The sequence below is a fragment of the Zonotrichia leucophrys genome, chromosome 2 (assembly GCF_028769735.1).
Source record: "Zonotrichia leucophrys gambelii isolate GWCS_2022_RI chromosome 2, RI_Zleu_2.0, whole genome shotgun sequence".
In the NCBI taxonomy this organism is placed as follows: Eukaryota; Metazoa; Chordata; class Aves; order Passeriformes; family Passerellidae; genus Zonotrichia; species Zonotrichia leucophrys.
Window position 1 is genome coordinate 3,514,589 of NC_088171.1, and position 22,959 is coordinate 3,537,547.

The window sequence follows — 22,959 nt, forward strand, 5'->3', positions numbered from 1 at the left end:
ACATCTCAAAGCAGAGTTTTATTAAGTGCTCTTCCAGCCATGATTGACTGCTGATATATGACCCAAGGTATTTTTTATTTGACTGACTAGCACAGCCAGAAGCAGAAAAAAAGCTTTTAAAGCTCTTTACCCCTGGAACACAGTGAGGAAATCTCCAGCTATGCATTTCATGGGACTGAAAACACTGTTCTGAGTTCTGTCAAGGTTGTTAATTACAGAAATAAAAATCAAAAAAGAGCAATTAGCACCTGCAGGGACTAAATCATCCAGGCAGGAGGAGCTGGTGGGACCAGCAGCCCTTGGTGGGGATGTGAAGAGTGATCACCTCTGGGGCAGCCTGGAGCGAGCAGGTGGGAAGGAAACTGTGGCATGACATAAAAATCCACATCTTTACAGAGTTTGAGGGGTTTAGTGCCCAGGAGAGCCAGGAATGTTAATTTGGGAGCTTGGCTGTAAACCTGTGGCTCTCATGAAGGATGGTTTTGCCACAAGACAAGCTCCTCAACCAGCACTCTGATTTCATAATGATTTTTTTGCTTCTATATACAACATTCTATATTGTTCCCTCCATTATTTTAGTACTCTGCACCCTCATTTATCCTTTTTACAGAAATTAAGCGTGCTTTTAACATCTGGGTATCCAAAACTTGAAAAGAACTTAGAGTTTTACAGAAAAAAAAATCCAGTTGGATCATACATGAATCTAGATATTCTACCTTCCTAGTAAACACTGATTTTCAGGCTAAATCCACAGCAATGGCTTTATTCCTCTTGTATCCCTCAGGAAGTGTTGCTACACCTGAAAGCACCCATTTTTATAAGCATAAATATATATACTCATATATATAAATATCCCTTTTGTTCCTATTGAAGCTGGTTTTTCTCTTGATAAAACCTTTCCTCATCTGCATTGCACACGAAGAGGCAAAGATAAGCCTTTGATACACCCTGTGCTCTGTGAATTCCCTGCAAAGCGAGGAAAGAGAGGGGCAAGGAGGAACAAAGTTTAATTTTGCTGGAGATGCTGCTGAAAACAAAACTGTTGGAACAATTCCTGTGCCCCAACCACAAAGCGTCACCTCCAGCAGGTGAAAAAAAAAGCTTTGCAAAGAGAAATTCTGCAAAAAACCAAACTGTCCAAGGAAAGTCAGGGAGCAAAGAAGAGCAGAAAGGGTGGAAAATTTACTGGAGAAGGATCACTGGAATTAAGTGCATGGCTGAGACCCCAATTGCAGATATGTTTAATGTCATATCCGCCCCAAAAATGCACTCAGCCTTGCAACCAACATTTGAGCACATCAGAAATTCCTGGTGTAGTGCTTGGACTCCTCTTGGTGCCCTGGAAAGCTGGGGGTTATCTCAGCAGCAGCATTTTTCTCTGCCTTTGAGGATGTCAAGCAAAAAAACCAACCTGTTCCTGTTGTGAAAATGGGCTGGAAAAGCCCAATTGTTCTTAAAAAGCAGGATGAAAATGGTAAAAAATCCCAATAGATGGATGCAGATGTGGAAGGAAAAAAGTGAAAACCAAATTGTTCTTGAAAAGTAGGATGAAAATGGTAAAAAATCCCAATAGATGGATGCAGATGTGGAAGGAAACAAGTGAAAAGCCCAATTGTTCTCAAAAAAGCAAGATGAAAATGGTAAAAAAATCCCAATAGATGGATGCAGATGTGGAAGGAAAAAGTGAAAAACTAAATTGTTCTTGAAAAGTAGGATGAAAATGGTAAAAATCCCAATAGATGGATGCAGATGTGGAAGGAAACAAGTGAAAACCAAATTGTTCTTGAAAAGTAGGATGAAAATGGTAAAAAATCCCAATAGATGGATGCAGATGTGGAAGGAAACAAGTGAAAAGCCCAATTGTTCTCAAAAAAGCAAGATGAAAATGGTAAAAAAATCCCAATAGATGGATGGAGGTGTGGAAGGAAACAAGTGAAAAACCCAAATTTTCTTCAAAAGCAAGATAAAATAGCTAAAAAATCCCAATAGATGGATGGAGGTGTGGAAGGAAACAAGTAAATTGACTCTTCTGCCATTTGCATTTTGCTTTGGCAACAGGAAAACCCCAGGAGCTCTCAGGGAGGGGATCCCAAAGCTCCATCACTCTTCCATGGAACTCCCAGCACACGCTCAGCAAGGGCAGCAAAGCAGCCACATCATTCCTCGCTGAATTATCCCAAATTACACAGGGGAAAAAGCAGCCAAAAAATGCCAGGGACAGCTCAGGACTGAGCCCAGCCACTGATGGTGAGGAGGATGAAGTGACTTTCGCTACTTTAAACCAGGCAGAGGTTTATTCTCTACTGAGGAGACTCCTGAGGGCAGTGAAAGGTGACTTAAATTAAAAAAAAAAAGAAAAATAAAAATAAGAAGAAAAATAAAAAAAGAAGAAGAAGAAAGAAGAAAGAAGAAAGAAGAAGGAGGAGAAGGAGGAGGAGAAGGAGAAGAAGGAGGAAAAGGAGGAGAAGGAGGAGGAGAAGGAGAAGAAGGAGGAGAAGAAGAGGAGGAGAAGAGGAGAAAAAAGAAAAAAGAAGAAAAAAAGAAAAAAGAAAAAAGAAGAAAAGAAGAAAAAAGAAAAAAGAAGAAAGAAAAAAGAAAAAAAAATGAAAAAGGAATAAAAGAAGAAGGAAAGAAGAAGGAAAGAAGAAGGAAAGAAAAATAAAAAAGCAAGTTCATGTGTGCCACACAGCCATGAGCAGGATGAACAAGTTCCCCTCTCCCCTGACAAATGGATGGGGTAGAAGGAATAACAATAATCACCACATTCACTAAAAATGAGAGGTGGATGTGGCAAAACAAAGGTGCAGAGGTGTAATCCCCAGCAGGGTTTGGATCCTGGCCATTTCCAGGCTGTGTGCATAAAAATGCTGAGGGTCAGCCTTGAGGCTGCTTTTCATTTTGGTGCAGATGTGCAGAGCTGTATGCTATGTCCTTTTTTCCAGGGGTGGTGGTGATCCCAAGCACATTTAATTTTGTTTCACTTCCTTCCTGCCTGGCAAGGGGATGTGTGTTCCTCAAAGTCTGAGCTGCCACTTGGGAGAGATGAAATAAAACCTGGTTTTGGGTAAGGAATAAGGCTGCAGGGAAGAGCTTAGCATGGAGGAAATTTCCTTTGTTTTTTTTTCACTCTTACACCACACAATGAACCAGTTTGAGGCTTAAGATCTCCAAAGAGAGGTGTCTGCCAAAGGAATGAAGTGCCACTGTATATGTGCAAGGTGCAGAATGAGGTGACTTTAATTTTGGTGTTCACAGCATCACAGAGCCCCAGAATCCTACAATGGTTTGGGTTGAGAGGGACCTCCAAGATCATCTCCTTCCAACCCCACAGAGCATCTGCATCTTCCCTCTCTGCCAAGGGATGGTGTGGGGATATTTTTGATATTTTTCTATCCCTCCAGTGCTCTGGAAGTGGTCAGCAGCACTGACCCTGCCCTCACTGCTGACCCCACAGGAGCTCAGTGACCATCCTGGTCACTCAGACACCCCAAATGCCAAAATTGGGGTGTCCTGATCTGCCAGGAGAATCCCACCTGCAAGGGAGCTGCCAGGCTGAGCATCTGTGACAGCCAGTGACATCTGGGAGGGCCCTGGGGACACTGCTCAGATGTTGGTGGGGATGTTCCACATCACCAGGGATTAATTGGAACATCTGTTAAACACAGAATATCCCGGCTGGAGCCTCAAATGTGTCTGTTCAAAAGACACCCAATGGATTTCAGCTCTCAAAAGGAGACACCAGGTATTGATATTCTGCCCTCCAGACAAGAATTGTGTTTAAATAGATTTTTTTTCCCCATAACTCTTGATGAGATGACAGGGATGAGGATAAAAAAACTGTGTGGAGCTGATACAGGAGGAGGAACACCCCAGCTGAAAAAAGAACAGGATCACGGGCATGGTGGCTCAACAAACAGAGTTGGGATCTCTGTATTTAATTCTTTGGCCTCTCCTCCACTTTAAATTGATGCAAATCAATGGAGCCAGGCCATGACAGCCAGCAGATTTTATCAAAATCCCATCACCCACCCAGCTCGTTAGTGAAACATATCAAAAATAACCCCAGTTTGGTTCTGAATTAGAAAATAATCACAATTCTGTGCAAACACCAGAATTCAAATGGCAAGCAGATTTACAATAGTGTAAACCTCCAGCTCCCAATGCAAACAGTGAAATGGAGAGTTAGGGACCGCCCTGGTGGGGGGAGAAATCCACCTAATGCCACTGATGGAGGAATTAAAGCTGTTAATGTCCACTGGTGCAGCTGACTGAAAAGTGACTGTGTTAATGTAAAATACATCAGGGTCTCTATCTGAAATTCCTATAGAGGAATAGGGCTTTACAACTGGGAAATCATATATATATGATATATATATATTATATAAATATACACACACATATATATGGGCATAGATATACAAATATAAATATTAAAATTTATGAATGTATATTAAAATATATAAATACAAGTATAAATATAACTAAAAATATATAAGTATATATATGTATACACTATATATTTATACATACAGACATATATATATATACATGTATTTATATATACACACATATATACATATATACACATATACACATATATATGTATATATATCCAGATATACACATATATATGGGCATATATATACAAATATAAATATTAGAATTTATAAATGTATATTAAAATATATAAATAGAAGTATAAATATAACTATAAATATACAAGTATATATATGTATATGTATATATACACACCATATATATACACATATATACACACACATATATATCCAGATATACACATATATATGGGCATATATATACAAATATAAATATTAAAATCTATAAATGTATATTAAAATATATAAATACAAGTATAAATATAACTAAAAATATATAAATATATATATGTATACACTATATATTTATACATACAGACGTATATATATACATGTATTTATATATACACACATATATACATATATACACCTATACACATATATATGTATATATATCCAGATATACACATATATATGGGCATATATATACAAATATAAATATTAAAATTTATAAATGTATATTAAAATATATAAATAGAAGTAGAAATATAACTAAAAATATATAAGTATATATATGTGTACACTATATATTTATACATACAGACATATATATACATGTATTTATATAACACACATATATACAAATATAAATATTAAAATTTATAAATGTATATTAAAATATATAAATAGAAGTAGAAATATAACCATAAATATACAAGTATATATATGTATATGTGTATATACACACCATATATATACACATATATATACATATATACAGATATACACATATATATGGGCATATATATACAAATATAAATATTAAAATTTATAATGCATATTAAAATATATAAATACAAGTATAAATATAACTAAAAAAATATAAGTATATATATGTATACACTATATATTTATACATACAGACATATATATATACATATATTTATATATACACACATATATACATATATATGTATATATATACAGATATACACATATATATGGGCATATATATAAAATATAAATATTAGAAGTTATAAATGTATATTAAAATATATAAAGAGAAGTATAAATGTAAACCATAAATATATAAGTATATATATGCATATGTGCATATACACACCATATATATACACATATATATACATATATACAGATATACACATATATATGGGCATATATATACAAATATAAATATTAAAATTTATGAATGTATATTAAAATATATAAATAGAAGTATAAATATAACCATAAATATACAAGTATATATATGCATATGTATATATACACACCATATATATACACACACATATATATAAATATATACACATATATATGGGCATATATATACAAATATAAATATTAAAATTTATAATGTATATTAAAATATATAAATATAAAGAAAATGAATAAAGTATAAAGTATAGTTATATTTATACTTATAAAAATATAACTATAAATATCTAAGCGTATATAAATATATATACATATGTGTAGCAGTCAGTGCTGGAGATAAGATCTGCCCCAATAAAGTGCCAGCAAAGCAGCACTAATGCGAGCTCTGCAGCCCTGAGCAACCCACAGCACACATCCCTGCTCACAGAAACCTCCCTAAATTCACTCCACAAACCACCCAGCCCCAAATGCCCCAGCTGGGGGCTGATGCCACCCCCACCATCCTCCAGCCAGGGCTGCACCTACCCTGGGGCTCCGCATCTGCCTGGCACCCCCAGCACTGGGGGCAAAAACAGCAGAGCAAGGGCTGGAAGAGCAAGGAAATCTCACATCTGCTTGCTCCTCTGCACCTCACCTGCCTGCTCCCAGCAGGGCAGGGCTTGTTCACAGAGAATATTTATTTTTGTGCAGATTGGCAAGTTTAATCAGAGGTTCTTTGCTGTTATAGCTCTCCCCTCGTTAGGGTTTATGCATGAGGCTGAGCTGGTTCAAAGCCCCAGTAAAGGGGATGCTCCTAAGAAAGCTGAAGTTTTGGGGTGGAAAATATTCATGCTGTGTTAACACCATCCTCATCAGAGGGAAAGTTACTGGTGCATCCTCAGAAAGTTAAATTTCTTAATTAAAACTATTTATCCTTAAAAAAACTTATAAGAAATACAACTCTATTTGTTTAAGTTATTAAAATAAACTACTACAAAACTGACCACTTATAAAACTATAATAGAAACGAATAAACATCTAAATCCAAACAAAAATTACCATCTCATACATTTAATCCCAACCTTAACAAAAAAAACCCAAAAAACCCCCACCAAAACCCAAAAAAACAACAAAAAAACCCCAAAACCTCAACATGCAACTTTTCTTTTACATCTTCAGGAGCTTTTGGGTTTTCTAGCAGTGCTGAAGCAGCCTGGTATTGCCCCGTTTAATAAAAAAATGGGTTTTACAATGATCCAAGCAGCATCCAATGGCTCTGGGAGCTCAATCCCTTCTGAAAAATCTTCTTAAAACCTTCCCTGGGCACTTCCTGAGTGCTAATGAATGAACTCTCCCTGTGTCAGAGTTCTGGATGCTGAGAATTTTACATTTTCTGTGCTGACAGACTCTAACTCTCAGGAGAACACTGCATTTACCCTGAAGCCACGGAAAAAACTTCCAAAATTGATTGATAACACTAAGATTACACGTGTGTAGTTGAATAGAAGTGTGCAATATCACAAATACAAAACTTAGAGTTTAAAGTTTTTTAATATAGCAATATATATGGGACAAGATCGAAGTTTTAAAGCAGTTGCTACTTGTTCTTCTTCATCTTCTTCACGAGTAGTATTTTGTAATTAAACAGAAAAGTCTGCATTGCCCCTGACCTGGGATTTTTTCCTTGGCTGCGTTTCCTAAAGTTTGATTCTCGCAAAGCTCTTCCTTCTTCTTTCCAACGCAGTTGATGAGAGCAGGGAGTGGGGGCTACATTTAATCCCACAGCCTTTCCCAGGCATTGGAAAACCACAAATCCCCTGTCCCCTGAGGCAGGGGGATGCAGCAGGGGAAGTGACAGCAGCACACAAGTGACACTGCCACGCTGGTGCTGACCTGGGCTGAGGGCAGGGCGTGACCTCCTGCGTCCCTAAAACCCAGCTGAGTCCTGCTCCCCACCAATTTTTTATTCTCCACACATAATCTGAGCCCTTTCCTGAATTTCAGCCACTCAGGGGTGTGACAAATCTCCTCCAAGTGCACTCAGGTCTGACTTAAAAAAATAAAGATCATCAATTCTCAGGTCTCGTTTTCCACAGTGTCTGGTGCCCTTCCCCAGGCTGCCAAGAAATGGGACACTTGATGCTGAACAGGGAGATCTCCCTCCTGTCCCAAAAGATTTGTGTCTACATTCCAGCCCAAACACCAGAAAATTCCCACTCCTCCCAGACTATCAGCCGATCATGTGGAAGATTGATTTTGACAAGTCACCAGTCTCTCCAGTTGTTTCTGCTGGAGACCATCTGGTAAAGGCAAAAACCTCTCTATATTTTTTCCTTTTTTTTTCCCTGAAAATGAATATAAACTCTGCACATTTTCCATTTCTAAGGCAGCCTCACAGCTGAAACCTCTCTCCTGACATTACCACTCACTCAGTCTCCACTTGTAATTTGCCAAATGTGCAGAGCATCCTCTTGATCTGCATCCTCTGGCCTGCATCCCCCTACTGCCCCGATGCCTCCTTGGAAAGCCAAGTGTGAGAGGCAAAAACTACTCAAAAAGTCACAAAGAAGATCCCTAAACACTGAGAACACAACGTTTTGTCAGCCTCAGGAGCCACCATGGGACAAAAAGCAACTCACCTGAATTTGCATTTCTATCCAGAGCAGCCCTCTGGCTCTCACACCTCTCATTGAGGGGATGGAACCAGAGGATTTTTTAAGGGTTATAAAAGCAGAGGAAATGCATCTCCACACCCAAAATTCCCAAACCAGCGGCTTTCCCTGTCCATGGTCCCACCTGCCTCCTGCTGCTGAGTGTCTGGCAAAAATCCCTTTTTAAATATCACTGTGGTGGACTCTGCTGTTACAATTCCTGGCTGGCTGTCCCGAGTTTCCCTGCTGGACACAAACCCCTGGGCTGGGAGGGTGTGATAATGATGCTGTGAGTGCCCCTGCTGTCATGCTGGTGAGTAAAACACAGCTTGAAACAGCTTTAAGTATTTCCCCTAAATTTCTCTATTTCTCCCTCAAAATACTGTTCCCCCTCACTATTTTACAATTTTGCCTTTTTATGCCCTAAATAAGGACCCACAATATTATTCTTGCTGATTATGTGTCCTCTCTGAAAACTTTATAGAGAGGCTTTCAGAGCTACCCAGACACAGGGTTGGGCAACTGGTTCTCCTGAATGAAGTCAGTCATGCATTTCTACAAGCAGAAATGGAATAAATCATACACCCAGTGGCACACACAGGGTTTGTGGCAAGGCCTTTGTTAAACACATATTGCAATTGCTAAAGGATCTTTGTGCAGGAACTGGCCTGGAGGGTTCCAGTGAGAACCTTGTGGTTGTTTTGTTTCAAGTATATTTATGTCAGTTCACAGATCCTCAATCAATGACAGGAGGAAAGAGACACAGACGCAGCTGAAGTGGTTGTTCTGATTTCTGCGGAGCTCAGATTTCACTGATTTCCCACACTGATCACATCTCCTGATGAAGAATCAGATCTGAGTTGTTTTATTCTTTTCCATCACAAACCTACTTCGAGGCTGGAACAGAGCAAAGCTCTGAAGAAAAGCACAAATTACACCAGCTGGGCAGATTTGGCTAATTCAAGGAGCTTGGAAGTCTGAAGGCACGTGGAATCCACCAACTGCTTCAAATTATCCACATCTCATGTTCTAGACACACACTGGGAGAAAAAAAAAAATGCCTAATTTGTAGCTCTTCAGGCCAAATTGTCTTAATTACACCCCTAAAAGCAACACAGAAGAACCTAGAAGGGATTATTGTGCATTTACACCACATCACCACCATTAACACTTTAATTCCAATTTTTCCAAGCTGCCCTTGGCAGGAGAGCAGGACTTTGGTGAGCGTGGCCTGATGACCTCAGCAAATGAGATCTGCCCAATTCCCTCTTCTCCACAGCGTGCAGGATGAGAGGTGAAAGTTTATAACAGCAATTAGAAACCACATGGCTGCAAGAGTTTTATGGTGCTGAACTTGTTGATCAGCCACTTGTTCAGAGGTTTTTTTACCTCAAGGACGTACCAATAAAAATTATCACAAGAAATTAAATGAAATAAACCCAAACCAACCAAGCTCTGCTGAGCCAGGTCCCAGAGTTGGGTTATGACTGCAGAGCTACGTTTGCTTTAAAAATCAGCCCCAAATCCCAGGTTTAAGCTGAGAAACAAACCAGAGATTTTCTCCAGCACTCAGGCAGTTCAGTATTAGTCACCTTGCAGATCAGTGCTGATAAGGAGCATGTGAATCTTTTTAACCCACCAGCGTGAACCAGATCCCAGGAACATTACCAACAACAACAGAATAATAAAAGGGTTGGAAAGAAAGCAGTGACAGGATTACACCCAGTCTTGTGCTGCCCCAAAGCTTTAGGGGTTTGTGCTCATTGATGGCAGCCCAAGAGCATCACCCACAGCCTGATCCTGCCACCCTTGCAGGGTGAATTTCAGCAGCCCTGTGACCTCACCCTCTGCAGGATCCGGCCCCACAGGAGCCCCTCATGCCAACAATCTTTAAAGAAATGGGAATTGTGCCAAGGGCTTCAGTGGAAGCAAGAATTGGAGCAGCTCCAGCAGCTGATGAGAACGCTACCCCCTTCTCCTTTCCCCAGCTCCAGCCCTGGACACGTGTGCTATTTTGGATCTTCCCTAAAGTAAGCTCTGTAGAATCCCAGGAACTGATTGCCTGGTCCTTTTTTTTTTTTTTTTTTTCTTCAGTACTTTTATCCATTTTCCCAACCTGTTCATCCTCTAAGAAATTCTTTGGCAATGCAGATGGGTGAGGGGCTCATGGCCAATAGCCAACAAAAAATTACAATTAAATGCATTTGTTTCATTCCTTGTGGGACAAGGAGAGAAGAAAGGGGAGAAGGAAAAGGGAGACAAGTGATGCACTGACACATCTGGGTTAACTTCCACTCTCTGAGGCTCAGCTTGCTTGATCTGACTCTGCTTTAAGACCAGGCTGGAAGATGCTCTGAGCAACTGGTCTGCTGAAAGCTGTCCTGCCCACAGAGCTTTGGAATCAGATGCAATTTATTTCCAACCATCCTACAATTCTGTGATGGTTCTGTGACCACAAGCAGAGCAAACACAGGTGACTTACAAGGGATGGTACAACCCAGCTGTGGTGGGCAACCTCAGCCAGCCCTACAGGATGCTGGGGAGGCAGGGAAAACAGCGGTGGGAGCAGGTTACACGTGAGAGGGAAACTCAGCCACAGCCAGCACCAAATCTCCCCCCAAGCCCAGGCTGCTAAATTAAAACCAGTCTCGTTCTAAATCAAACCCTGCGAGGAAACGAGCTGTGAGAACAAAGCCAAATCATGGAACTGCAGACTGCCTGAATGGTCTGGGATGGAAAGGACCGAAAGATCCTCCAGTTCCACCCGGTGCCATGGGCAGGGACACCTTCTCTGGAGCAGGGACACTTTCCCTGGATCGGGGACACTTTCCCTGGAGCGGGGAGCTTTGCTGAGCGTGCAGGAGTCGTGCCCTGTTCCTGCTGGCACGGAGGTTTAGCTGGGCTCGGCTCAGCTCGGCTCGACTCGCACGTGTGACTCCGTACGGGGCAAACACAGCTCCAGGAGGAACAAACCCGAGACATCACGGACCCGACAGCGGGGAAATCACACCTGGCAGGGACACGGCAGCCCGGACACATCCCCTGCTCCCAGCTCCGGCTTTGGAGCCCTGGAAAGCGGCTCCGAGCTTTGCCCAACTTCTGGCAGCTGCAGGGAGAGCCCATGCCGGAGCCCCTCGGGAAAACCTCATCCCCTTATCCCCAGGTGTGGGGCGAGCACTGCACGACTCACCGAGATCCCGAACAGAAACCAAAGAGAACCGAAAGCCACCAATGACAGCGAAACGCGGAGCCGCTTGTGGAACAAAAATCCCGAAGGGAATCCCTGCGGATCAAATGGATCCTCTCACATCCCCTCACGGGAGGGGACGCACACCTGACCCTAAAGGCGAGCCGAGCGCTCGCTATTTCCCGCATTCCCACGCCCGGGGAAAGGAGCAGACCCTCCCAAAGTTGCCCGAAGTTTGCCCGGGGCGCTCCCGCTCGCTCGGCCCCTCACTCGTTGAGTCACTCACCGCGGCCAGCAGGCAGCCCAGCAGCGGCACGGCCCCGCGCAGCCCCGGGCCCCGCATCCCGCCCGAGCCCCGCCGCATGCAGCGGGCACGGCAGCCAAGGCAGCGGCAGGAGGAGGAGGAGGCACGGGAGGAGGAGGAGGAAGGAGGAGAGGAGGAGGCAGCGGCTCCGAGCCCGCTCGGCCGAGCCCGCACCGCCCCCGGCACCGCCCCAGGTACGGCCCGGCCCGGAGCACCGGCTCCTTCCCCCTCCTTCTCTGTCCTTTCCCTTCCTTTCCACCCCGCTTTCCTTGACCTTTATTAATTTTCCCTTCCCCTCTTTTCCTCTCTTCTTTCTCCCGGTTTTCCTTCTTGCCCTTTCTCCTTTCTTTCCCATTTCCTTTCTTGTCCCCCTCTTCTCTAGTTTTCATTTTTTCCCTCTATCTTTTTTCCTTTCACCCCGCTTTCCTTGACCTTTATTAATTTTCCCCTCCCCCCTTTTCCCCTCTTCTTTCTCCAGTTTTTCCTTCTTGCCCTTTCTTTCTGCTTTCCTTTCTCTCCCATTTCCCTTCTCGTCCCCCTCTTCCCTACTTTTCATTTTTTTCCCTTTATCATTTACCATTTCTTTTTATTTCCTTCTTCTTCTTTTTTCCCCTCTTCTTCTTCTTCTCTTCCCCCTTTCCTATTTCCCACATTTCCTTTTCACTATTTCCCCCTTTCCTCTCTCTTCCCTTTTTACTCTGTCTCCCTTTTCATCTTTTCCTTTCCCCCCTTTCTGTCCCGTTTTTTCTTTTTCTTTCCCATTTGCCCCTTGTTCTCTATTTACTCCTTCCCTTCCCTTCCCTTCCCTTCCCTTCCCTTCCCTTCCCTTCCCTTCCCTTCCCTCTCACATTTCCACTTTTGGGAACGTGACCCAGCACTGCTGGGAAGGGAGAGGAATGATTAATTGATGCATTTGGCTTCCTCTAAAATAACAGTTTGGTAAGAAGTGGTTAAATGGGCCAAAAATCCCAATTCAGTGATCTGTATGTATATTTTCCCCAGAAAAAGGCAGAACAATTCCATGTTGCAGGTCACTGACATGGAATTTCTGGATTTCTCAGATTGGAGGAACAGCTCAGGACCAGGCTTACCCTCAATTATTAATAAAAATGTGGAAATCCTTCCCCTTTCCAGCACACTGGGCAGCATTTCATTTAATATTGAGGGCAATGCTCCTTTCAATTCAAGACAACCCTCAGGTCTAAGCTTGCTTTAGTGTAGAAAGCCAAATAAGCCCTTTAAATAAAGGTAAAAATAAGAAAAATAATCCCCTCCTTGCTGTTCCTTTCCCCCCCAGCCCCACTAGATTTTCAAGCTCCAACAGATGGACAGATTTGTTGTTTTGTAAAGCACCTGTTGAAGAAAAAACCCAAAATCCTCAAGGAAAGAAAACAAAATCCTCATATTTTGGAGGTCCTGGAGAGAGTTCTCTAATTCCAAGCTCTTAAATTTACTGACACAACCAAGAAAAATGCTATTTTTAGGGAGAAGGCCTAATGGTTAAAAATCCAAAGTTATATTCAGTCTTTATCTCTTGTTAGCAAATCACTAAGCCATCCACTTTTTAAAGCCAACCTGCAAAAGGTGAGGAAAAAAAAAAAAACAGTTTAGTGGTTTTCCCCATACTTTTCTGAAAAAATGTGAATTAATTTGTATTGAAAATATTTCCCCCCCCTTTTTTTTTGCATTTGATATGAAAAATCCCCATTCTCTCCCTTGTTTCTCATCATAGATCTGATGGTGGCTTATAATTGCCAGTGTAAAAAGAGAGACAAGATGTTAATTACCTCAATTAGTTGTACAGAGGTTTATAAAGCTATATAAAGCTCAGTTTGGATCCTAAAATAACAGGGGCAGAGCTGATTAGCTGGTCACTGCATCCCCCCACTAATTACAGCCACTCTGGCTTTCATTATTTAATTTATTAATGCAGCCTGAATGCTTTCAAGCAGCCTGATAAGGATAAATTTTGGGGGAAAAGAGGAGGGGATTGAGGTATTGGTAGGTGCTGCTTTTTTGGGTTCTTTGCAGAGAGTAAATCTGGAGGATTTGGGATTTTACAGGAAAAGTCTGAAGCACATTTTGCCCTGTGGACTGTGCTGGAATTTTGGCAGAAATTAACCCTCTTGTGGTGCTGCTGGTCCTCAGGGATCAGAAAGGCTGGGTTTAATTCTTGATTAAAACCAACCCAGCTCTCAAATCTGGTCCTGTTCAACGAGAACTTCCCCAGATTCACAAATAGTTCGTTTTCAACACCATAAATCTGGTTACATTCAATGGAGGAGGAGAGACACAGCCCTGAGCAAACACAGCTATTTTCCCCTTCCCTTTTTTCATATTTAATTTTATCCAGACTCCTTCTGTACTATAATTTTTGGCCTTGCCAAAAGGCTGGAAAAATCACGTGTTACAGGTGTGTCCTCATTTGCATCCTTAGAGGTGTGGAAGTTAATATGCAAATGAGTATTAATGAGGGGTTTGGCTACGTCCAGTGAGAATTTACAATGAATACAACAGGTAAAATAAACATTTTGCTCCTCCTCCACCCTTCTGTGCTTCACTGAAACCACATCATGCTGTGGGACCTCTGCCTCCCTCCAGACATCATCCTGTTGTCACTCCTTGCTCTGGCCAGGTGCAATATAAAAGAGGGGAAAATTCACGTTCTTCTCTTCAATTCTTCTCCAAATTCAGATAAATCTCAAAAAAAATCTGATCATTTTTTACAAATGAACTTCACAGCACTTGTTTGATTTGAACTCACCTCCTCCCATGCCCCCAGATCTTACCCTGCCTGTATCAGTGAAATCACATTCCATTTTCTTCAAGGCTCTGTGTCAGTGCAGACTGAAAAGCCCCAAACTCTCTGGAGCTTGTACCACACCTTTGGCATCTTTTTTTGCCCTCTTCTTATCCCTGTGTATCCCCTTTAAAACAAAAATGTGTGCCTGAAGAATTCAAAATGTCAGCTTTATGGCATGGCCTAGTGCTGGTCGTGGTTTAAACCCTCATTTTTGCATTGGGTGGGTGGGAACAAGAGAATTCCCAGCTGAATTACTCGGGTATTACTATTCCAAGACGTATTTCCACAAATTACTCAGGTATTACCATTCCAAGATGTATTTCCACAAATTACTCAGGTATTACCATTCCAAGATGTATTTCCACAAATTACTCAGGTATTACCATTCCAAGATGTATTTCCACTCCAAGATGTATTTCCACAAATTACTTGGGTATTACCATACCAAGATGTATTTCCACAAATTACTCAGGTATTACCATTCCAAGATGTATTTCCACAAATTACTCAGGTATCACCATTCCAAGATGCATTTCCCAGCAGCTCAGCTTCCATTTCCTCTCTGCTTGGTGCTCACCTCACTGGGATTCCATCCAACACCTCCCTCCAAAATTCTTTCCTGACCCTCAGGGCTGGAAGGTGGCAGCTGCTTGGTGCTGAACAGCCTCTCAGCTAATAAGGTGATATTGCAACCTAGAAAGTGATTTTTTTTTCCCCCTAATCTCAGCTGTGAACAATTTGAGAAAGCCTTGATCTAATTCCTCTTCCCATCAGCAGCAGCACAGTGATCACTGTCTTGGGCTGGTGCATCTTCCCTGGGTCTGCTTTTCTCCATTACCATTATTTAACTCTCTCCCTCGAAGGTAATTAACATTTCTGATGTGGCATCCTTCACAAAATGGCTTATCTCTCCCAGGGCTGCTTGGGGAAATGTCATACAAATAAGAAATGTTTGGTGGACACTAATGGCAGAGGTAAATAAAAGCAACCACATTGTTTCTTGCCCATGTTTCTTTTTTCCCCCTGTGCCTCTGGCAATCAGAAATGCAAAGACTAACAGCAGTGGTGGCTGGAAGGACAATATTTGAGGGCTGATTCATGCAGCAGTTTGCTGCAGGCTGGATTTGCTGTTCTGGGCCCTTGTTCCCCATTTAGCTTCCTCTCCAAAGCCAACACAATGCATCTGTTCTGCTTTCCACTGGGTGACTTTATGTGAATACAGTAACAGCATCACATCCCCTAAACAAGCTGCAGAATGAATTCCTGTGCATTATTTGCACTGGGGATTAGAGGCAGGCAAACACTGGCGGTGGTGTTTTGCAAACAGCACCATTCCATCCACCTACAGGACTTCATTATTTGCGAAATGAAGCACAAACAATTGTGCTTTCCTGTGGTTTAAAGCTCCTCATTCTGTGTGAGGTGGAAACACCAGAGTGGCCCTAGGGAAAATCTGAAGTGAGCTGACCACAACCCAGCAGGGCTGAAAGCTCAGACTTTCTTCTCTTTCTGTCCCCAAAAGTTTTCCCATGAAGTTCTGGAAATCTCCACCTGTTTGATGATTAAAGCTGTGAGGGCAGCAGAGGTGGATATTTCATGAAATATCTGAAGAGCAGGAGTGGGATATTTCAATTTAAAGGACCTACCTGATCCAAGCAGGTTAAAATCTTCTCCTTGATCTCTGGGGCAAGGGCAAATTATCCAGTTGCTGATGCTCACCTCACTGTGTAAGCTAAAGATAGCAATAATTACCTACCCAACTCCCAGGAGAGCTGAGGATTAATTGCTTCATAGTACTCAACATTTATTTTCACACAATCAAAGCCACTGGGAGCAGAGAAAAAATAATCTTTGCAATTACTATTACATATCCACAGGGAGCTATCCAACTCAAAAAATGCTCGGATAAAACATTTTTCTAAAAAATAATTAAAAATAATAATAATCTTGCGTTTGGGCAGAAAAGGAGGAAAAAAAAAAGAGAGCTCAGGAAGAACATACCAAATTAAAAAAAAAAACCTGTGCAAACAAACTAACAAGCAAGAACTTTCTGCAGGCCGGGGATGGCAGGGATGGAATGAACTCAGGTGAGTAGCAAACCGTGCGTTATGAAAGCAGAGCTGTTTACAGTGGGAACATTGCAGAGCTGCTCCAGGGCACACCACGTGCCCCAGGCGAACAGGGCACCTCTCCCTCCTTTCTCCTTGGGGCTCTGCGCAGCCAAGGAGGACAGAGCAGGGGAACAGGAGGTTGTGAGGGCACAAAGCTGCCCAGCACAGTTCTCGGTGTGAAAAATGCCAATCACTTGCTTTTTAAAATTTTAATAGTAATAAAATTGTTATAAAAATAGTAATACAGTTAGATTAATAATAATTTGGACAATTTGAATTAGGACAATATGAGACAACAAATACAAAGAGTTATGGATGTCTAAGTACCTTTTTCTGAGCAGCATGAGCCCAAAAAAGGACACAGGTTAACAAAGGATTAACTCTTAAAAGCAATAGCCTCTTGTATATTCATACACCTCATACAGGATGCATAAATTCCATTCAAATACAGGAATCTCTCTGGTCAGAGTCAACTTCTTCCTCTGAATCCTGGCAGCACCTTTGAGGCAGGAAGAAGTTAATTTCTTCTGATAATGGGGCAATAAATTCTCTTTCTCTGAAAGATTCAGGTGTCCTGTGGCTGCTGTCTCGCTGCAAATCCTTTCTTTAAAAAAAGTATCCTACATAGCATCGTTTCTATTTTAACAATTTTTATAACCTAAAACTATATTTAACACACTACTTCAGAGAATTAATACAGCATTACTTTCTAACATAACACATATAATATTCATTTGAATATTTGCGAAAAACCAATCATAAAATACACGCATTTTTCACACTCAGCACGGCTACAACCACATTTCTTAAAATCACAGTGCCCAGCAGAGGCAGGTTCTGTCCCATGTCGTGGCCACCGTGCAGAAACATTTTACCCTGACTACTGAGAGATTTTTATCTCCTCTAACACTCACTGAGAGTGGTTTGGCAGCAGGAGAAGGCACAAGAAGCAGGGAAACCAACACGGTGATTGACACCAGAGATTACAGGAGCTAAATAAAAGCTTGGGCTAAAACACGCTCTAGAGGGGGAGATAAAGCCTGCACCTTATCATTAGAGGATGTGACACAGCTGATGCTTTTGTGGGGGAGGCAGGAAATGGAACATTTTACACAGCCTGGCCAAATGCATCACGGAGCTGCTCTGCACGGAGAGGATTGGCTGCTGGTGCCCACAGAACAAGCCCCATTTTCTTCTGGCTGGGTGATGAGAATCTCTGTTGTTAAAACAATGAATTGTTTTTAATTGCTTAGCAGCAGGAAAGAGGAATTTCTAGAATATCACTAATTTTTGTGATAAATGTCGTGAGGCTTGGTATAAACTGACAAGTGCAATAAAAAATGAATAAAAAATTCAGGGCTCTTCCCAAGGTGTGTGCTTGGACTTGCTGGTGGCACTCAGGGACATGGTTTGTTGGTGGACTTTGTGGTGCTGGGTTAATGGTTGAACCTAATCTTAGAGGTCTTTGGCAAGCTAAAAATTCCAAGATTCTGTAAATTTATTGCTCTTCAAGATCCTGTCTCTTATCCATCTTTGGCTTCAAAGCCTCCAGAACCTCTGAGACTGATGTGATTTACTGAAACCATTTTTGAGAAGGCTGAACTCCACATTCACTTCAGGAAAGGTTAAAGAGGAAATCCCACATTTCAGAAATCAGCATGTGCATTGAATTCATGCTGTTAATGAGGATCTGCCTGATCCATGGTTTGTGCCCTGGGGCTGCTGGAGTCCTGAGGGGTGCAATGGGGACAGAGGCTCTGATCTGTGTGGGGACAGATGCTGGGAAGAAGGTGGAATAACAGAGAAAATGCTCAGCAAATCATTTTTGGCCACACTGTGGAGCACGATCCTGTTTTCCACACCTGCTGGGCTGAGTTGCCACTTCCTCTTTTTTAACCCAAATGAAAGGTGCAGCTGAGATCCAAAGCACTGGACATCCACCGGGACACTCTTTGGGATTCATCAGTCACAAGAGTGAGTTTTTCTCTTTTATTTTCCACTCCTCTTCTGAAATGAGCAGCAAGCTCAGGCTCCTTTCCTCTCTTGCCTGCAGAGAAGGGGATTTTTCATCTCAGCAGCCTTGGTCTGTTCAGCTCTGTCCAAGCCAGTTGCTCTCACACAGGGCTGGGCAGTCCTGCCCTATGCCTGGAGCGTGCCAGATTGTTCCTGCAGGCATCAGTAAGGAAAAAACCACAAAAATCACAAGGCCAGGGCTCAAACATGGTAGCAGAGAAGGGGGAAGCCCTGCCCCATGCCTGGACTGTGCCGGATTTTTTCTGCAGGCATCAGTCAGGAAAGAAAAAAAACAAACACAAAAATCACAAGGCTAGGGCTCAAACATGGTGATGGAGAAGGGGGGGAAGGGAGTAAAACCCCCTCTTCCCCTCAAACCCCTTCTTCCCCTCGAACTGAGGGATTTTTTTGCAGCTTGGTAAGAAAACACCTGAAGCCTGAAATTTGCTGGTTGTGTATCATCTGGAATTTGGTTGTTTCCACAGGATAAAGATGAAGTCAGGGCTCTGTGTGTGGTTAGAGGGAAGGAATCTGCCTGGTTGAGGGCTCCCCTGTGAGCTCATTCTCCCACACCCCAAACAAACCAATGTCCCTGCAAAGAATCAATTCCTGCCTCTGCCTGCTTGTGCTTTTGGCAGTCAGGGAACACTCCTGGTAAGATTATTGATTTTCCTCCTGCTTGTTTAGCTGGGATATCCCTTGTTTCCAGCTCAAACCTGCTCTTCAAAATCCTCCTTGCAGCCCTGCTTTTCCCTTTTCACTCAGCCATAATCTCTGAGAAAGAAAGAACCCAAGCAGGAATTAGAGGGCTGGGAGTTCTTCCTCCAGCCCTCCTTGTTATGAATCAGATTTAAAGCAAGCTTTTCTGGCTGCTGCAGTTCATTTCTCTTGCTTGAACTGATGAATATCCCAGCGTTTGTGCTGCTCATTTGATTCCCCTGCCTGATGCATTCCTTACATTTCTGCTGCCTCCAGGACAGATTTGTGCAAGCAAATTAAGCATCTTCACTATATGTCAGCAAAACATTACATCCACTAATGGAGGGAAGTGTTATGTTCTAAGTCCTTTCAACACACATGAAAAATAAAACTCTGTTTCTTGGGGGGAATAAGAAATGACAGCACATTCTCCTGAATTAATGCTGTCTGGGAAGAATTTGTTGCACATAAATGTAATTTTCCAGATAATTTTGATGTGGTTTTTTTTTTAATTTTTCCCCTTTCCCTGACGGCTCTTCTTTCTTTGTAAGCAAAAGATCGTTTCATGCCCACAATCTGCCAGACTGACTGTACAAAGCAGGGAAACCCTCTCCTAATCCAGACTAAATCGTGTTAGATTTAACAGCATTGACAACGACTGATTTTCCATGCTTCCCTTCAATTTCTGACAGTGTAAATGGCAATGAAAAATATCCCAAAAAGTCCCTTTCTCTTTTTCTGTTTCAGAGGTGGATGAGTGAATAAGCTGAACTGTGTGGCATTAGCCTGATACCTGTGAGTTGTGAGCCTCTCCAGGAAGTTTGGCACTGGATTTTTCAAGGAAAAAAAAGATTTTTAAACTGTGGATGCTGCTGTAGTCATCTAGAAAAAAAAAAAAAAAAATCAGGCATAGAAACACACACTTCCCAAGGAGAGCTAAACATTATCCAAGGAGATGCCATAACACAGGCAATAACTGAGGGAAGCGAAGCATTAGGCTTTTAGGGAAGATAATTGAATTTATTGAGCTTTCCTGACGTGCTGGTGCCTCCTGTGTTACCTGGTGCCTCTGAAAGGGATTTCACAGAGAGGTGAGTGACCTTTCTGAAGGGCACAAGAGCTTGGGACTGGATTTTACCTCCAAGGTGCTGCCTTGAACTCTCTCCTCACTCTGTATCAAAGGCTTGGCACAGCCCCAGCCAAGTTCACCGGTGCTCAGCGGAGCTTTATTTGTTTTAACAGAAAACATGACCCTTGGCATTTGTAACATCAATCTCCTCCCTTATCTCTCTATTTAAGCTCAGCCCTCTGTGTTTTTACAGCATCTTCTCCCCTGGCTCCCAGTCCCCTCGGAACAGGGCAGCTTTTCACGTTTGCGCCGCTTTTGGGTCAGCAAACAAGAACTTTGGCTGGGGATGGCAAAGAGCAACCACTCCTGCTCCACAGCTCCACGCAGGGAGGGAGTGGCACCTGGGCACGGGGTTTATCTCCAGTCAGAGATAGGCTGAGAGCTGGGCTGTGTGCAGCTGGCACAGGGGAAATTGTGGATGCCATGGGACACAGAGAGAGAGAGAAAGGCCAAGTGTTTCTCACAGCGGCTTATGAGAAATTTTAAGGAGTTGTGAGGATGTGATGGCTTGTTAAGTATAAAAATCTGCAGGTAGTGTTTTTGTACTTCATCTTTCTGTTCTTCTCAAGGATGGTGTGTGAGGAAGGTGTTTTTGTTAACCAGCCAATCAAATAGAATCTATCCTATCACTCTATAAAAACCGCGCCGTTCTCTTGAATAAACCTTCTTTTGCTCTTTCTGCAGTCCTGCTTCTCCCCTGTTCCTGTGTCATTCTCGGTGCAAGAGTGACAAAAATTATCCCAATGCCAACACTGAGGGCAATGGGCTTAGGGTATTTTTGCTGTCAGGCAGGCAGTTTTTTGGAAGCAGTTATTGTATTTGCAGGGTGTCCAGTGGCAGGAAGGAATGAGGAATCTGACTCCATGTTCTCAGAAGGCTAATTTATTATTTTATGATACTATATTATATTAAATACTAATATATACTAAACTATATATATAATACTATTATATACTAAACTAAACTATACTAAAGAATACAGAAAGGATACTCACAGAAGATTAAAAAGATAATAATGAAAACTGACTCTTTCCAGAGTCTTGACACAGCTTGGCCATGATTGGCCAATGAGTCAAAATAATTCATGGCAGAATCCAATGAAACAATCACCTGTGGGTAAACAATCTCCAAACACATTCCAGAAAAGCAAAACAGAGGAGAAGCAAATGAGATAAGAATTGTTTTCCTTTTCTCTGAGGCTTTTCAGCTTCCCAGGAGAAAAATCCTGGGCAAAGGGATTTTTTCAGAGGATATGAATGCCACAGGCAGTAATATCAATTACTTTTAAAGCATGAGACCACTAAGGTCCTGTCACATTCAGGCATTCACAGCAGGATTCCCAGAAGAAAATGGGGGTGATGGAGGTGTTTTCACTGTAAAACATTGCTAAGAGCAGCTGGGCTTGAAAACTTCCAGTGTCTGTCCCCTCTTTAATGGGATTAATTCTCTGAGGGGGAATTTAGGCAGCTGTGCCACATCTCGCTCTGTCTGGGGAGGTGAGTGGGCTGGACTCGCTCTGCAGTGAGTCATCCCCATCTCCTTTTACTGCAGCTTCACCAATTTTCATTTGTTTATTTGTGTGTTCCAGGCATATCTGATCGATGATGTGGCCCTGGAGTCTCACTGCACCAAAGCTCCACACTTCCCATCAAAGTTTTCCAGCAAAAAGGGGGAGACCACAGGACACAGCACCAGACACGCAGATGCAATTGGTAAAACTGGAGATGTTCTGCTTTTACCATGTATCCATGCTCAGGTTGATCCAAGGCTTTTTGTTACTGTGAATATCAAGGATGACTAAAAAATATAAGCCTGTAATAAAGTCCAAGATGAAATTCAGTCTTTCAGTGTATTTACAAGTGAGAAAATAATCATAATGATTTTAAACAATGCCAAGATAACAAGGAATCTCTGCATTGAGGGCTGCATTATAATTAACTAAGGCTTCACTTTAAGAAATTATCACAATCAAGGGAAAAATCATTACAGACTTGGTCTAGATTTCAGTTTACTCAAATCTATTGAAGTTGGGGAGGTTCTAGTGTCTAAATTTCAGTTTACTCAAATCTATTGAAGTTGGGGAGGTTCTAGTGTCTAAATTTGAGTTTACTCAAATCTATTGAAGCTGGGGATGGTATAGTGTCCAAATTTCAGTTTACTCAATTCTATTGAAATTGGGGATGGTTATAGTGTCCAAATTTCAGTTTACTCAAATCCTGTTAAGTTGGGGAAGTTATAACTAGTGCTGAAAGCCAAATGTCTGTTAAAACTATTTCCTCTTTGGGGACTTATTCAGGGCTTTCCTGAACTGGGTCAAAACTATTCCAGAGCACATAATTAGGATTGTGTGT

At 42.0% G+C, this 22,959-nt stretch overlaps 1 protein-coding gene and 2 long non-coding RNA genes across 4 annotated transcripts in view; 1 reads left to right on the top strand and 2 right to left on the bottom strand.

Annotated features, from left to right (window-relative positions):
- Positions 1-12,031, bottom strand: part of VIPR1 (vasoactive intestinal peptide receptor 1) — a 116,786-nt gene extending 104,755 nt beyond the window's left edge. Inside the window, exon 1 of the mRNA XM_064703807.1 lies at positions 11,836-12,031. Within this exon, the coding sequence (XP_064559877.1) occupies positions 11,836-11,913 (78 nt within the window). The 5' untranslated portion in view covers positions 11,914-12,031. The remainder of the gene's footprint in view (positions 1-11,835) is intronic.
- On the bottom strand, positions 7,244-11,635 carry LOC135443538 (uncharacterized). The gene is made up of 2 exons (XR_010439057.1): positions 11,553-11,635; positions 7,244-9,402 (listed from the first exon to the last, which is right to left on the bottom strand). It is a non-coding gene; the product is annotated as an uncharacterized LOC135443538 (long non-coding RNA).
- A 5,900-nt stretch (positions 12,032-17,931) lies between the features above and the next one.
- Positions 17,932-22,417, top strand: LOC135443537 (uncharacterized). Of its 2 annotated transcripts, XR_010439056.1 has the most exons (5): positions 17,932-17,970; positions 18,676-18,741; positions 19,266-19,434; positions 20,227-20,570; positions 22,197-22,417. It is a non-coding gene; the product is annotated as an uncharacterized LOC135443537 (long non-coding RNA). The 2 variants fall into 2 exon arrangements; XR_010439055.1 differs by lacking the exon at positions 17,932-17,970 and having other exon boundaries at positions 18,298-18,741.
- Positions 22,418-22,959: the final 542 nt, after the last annotated feature.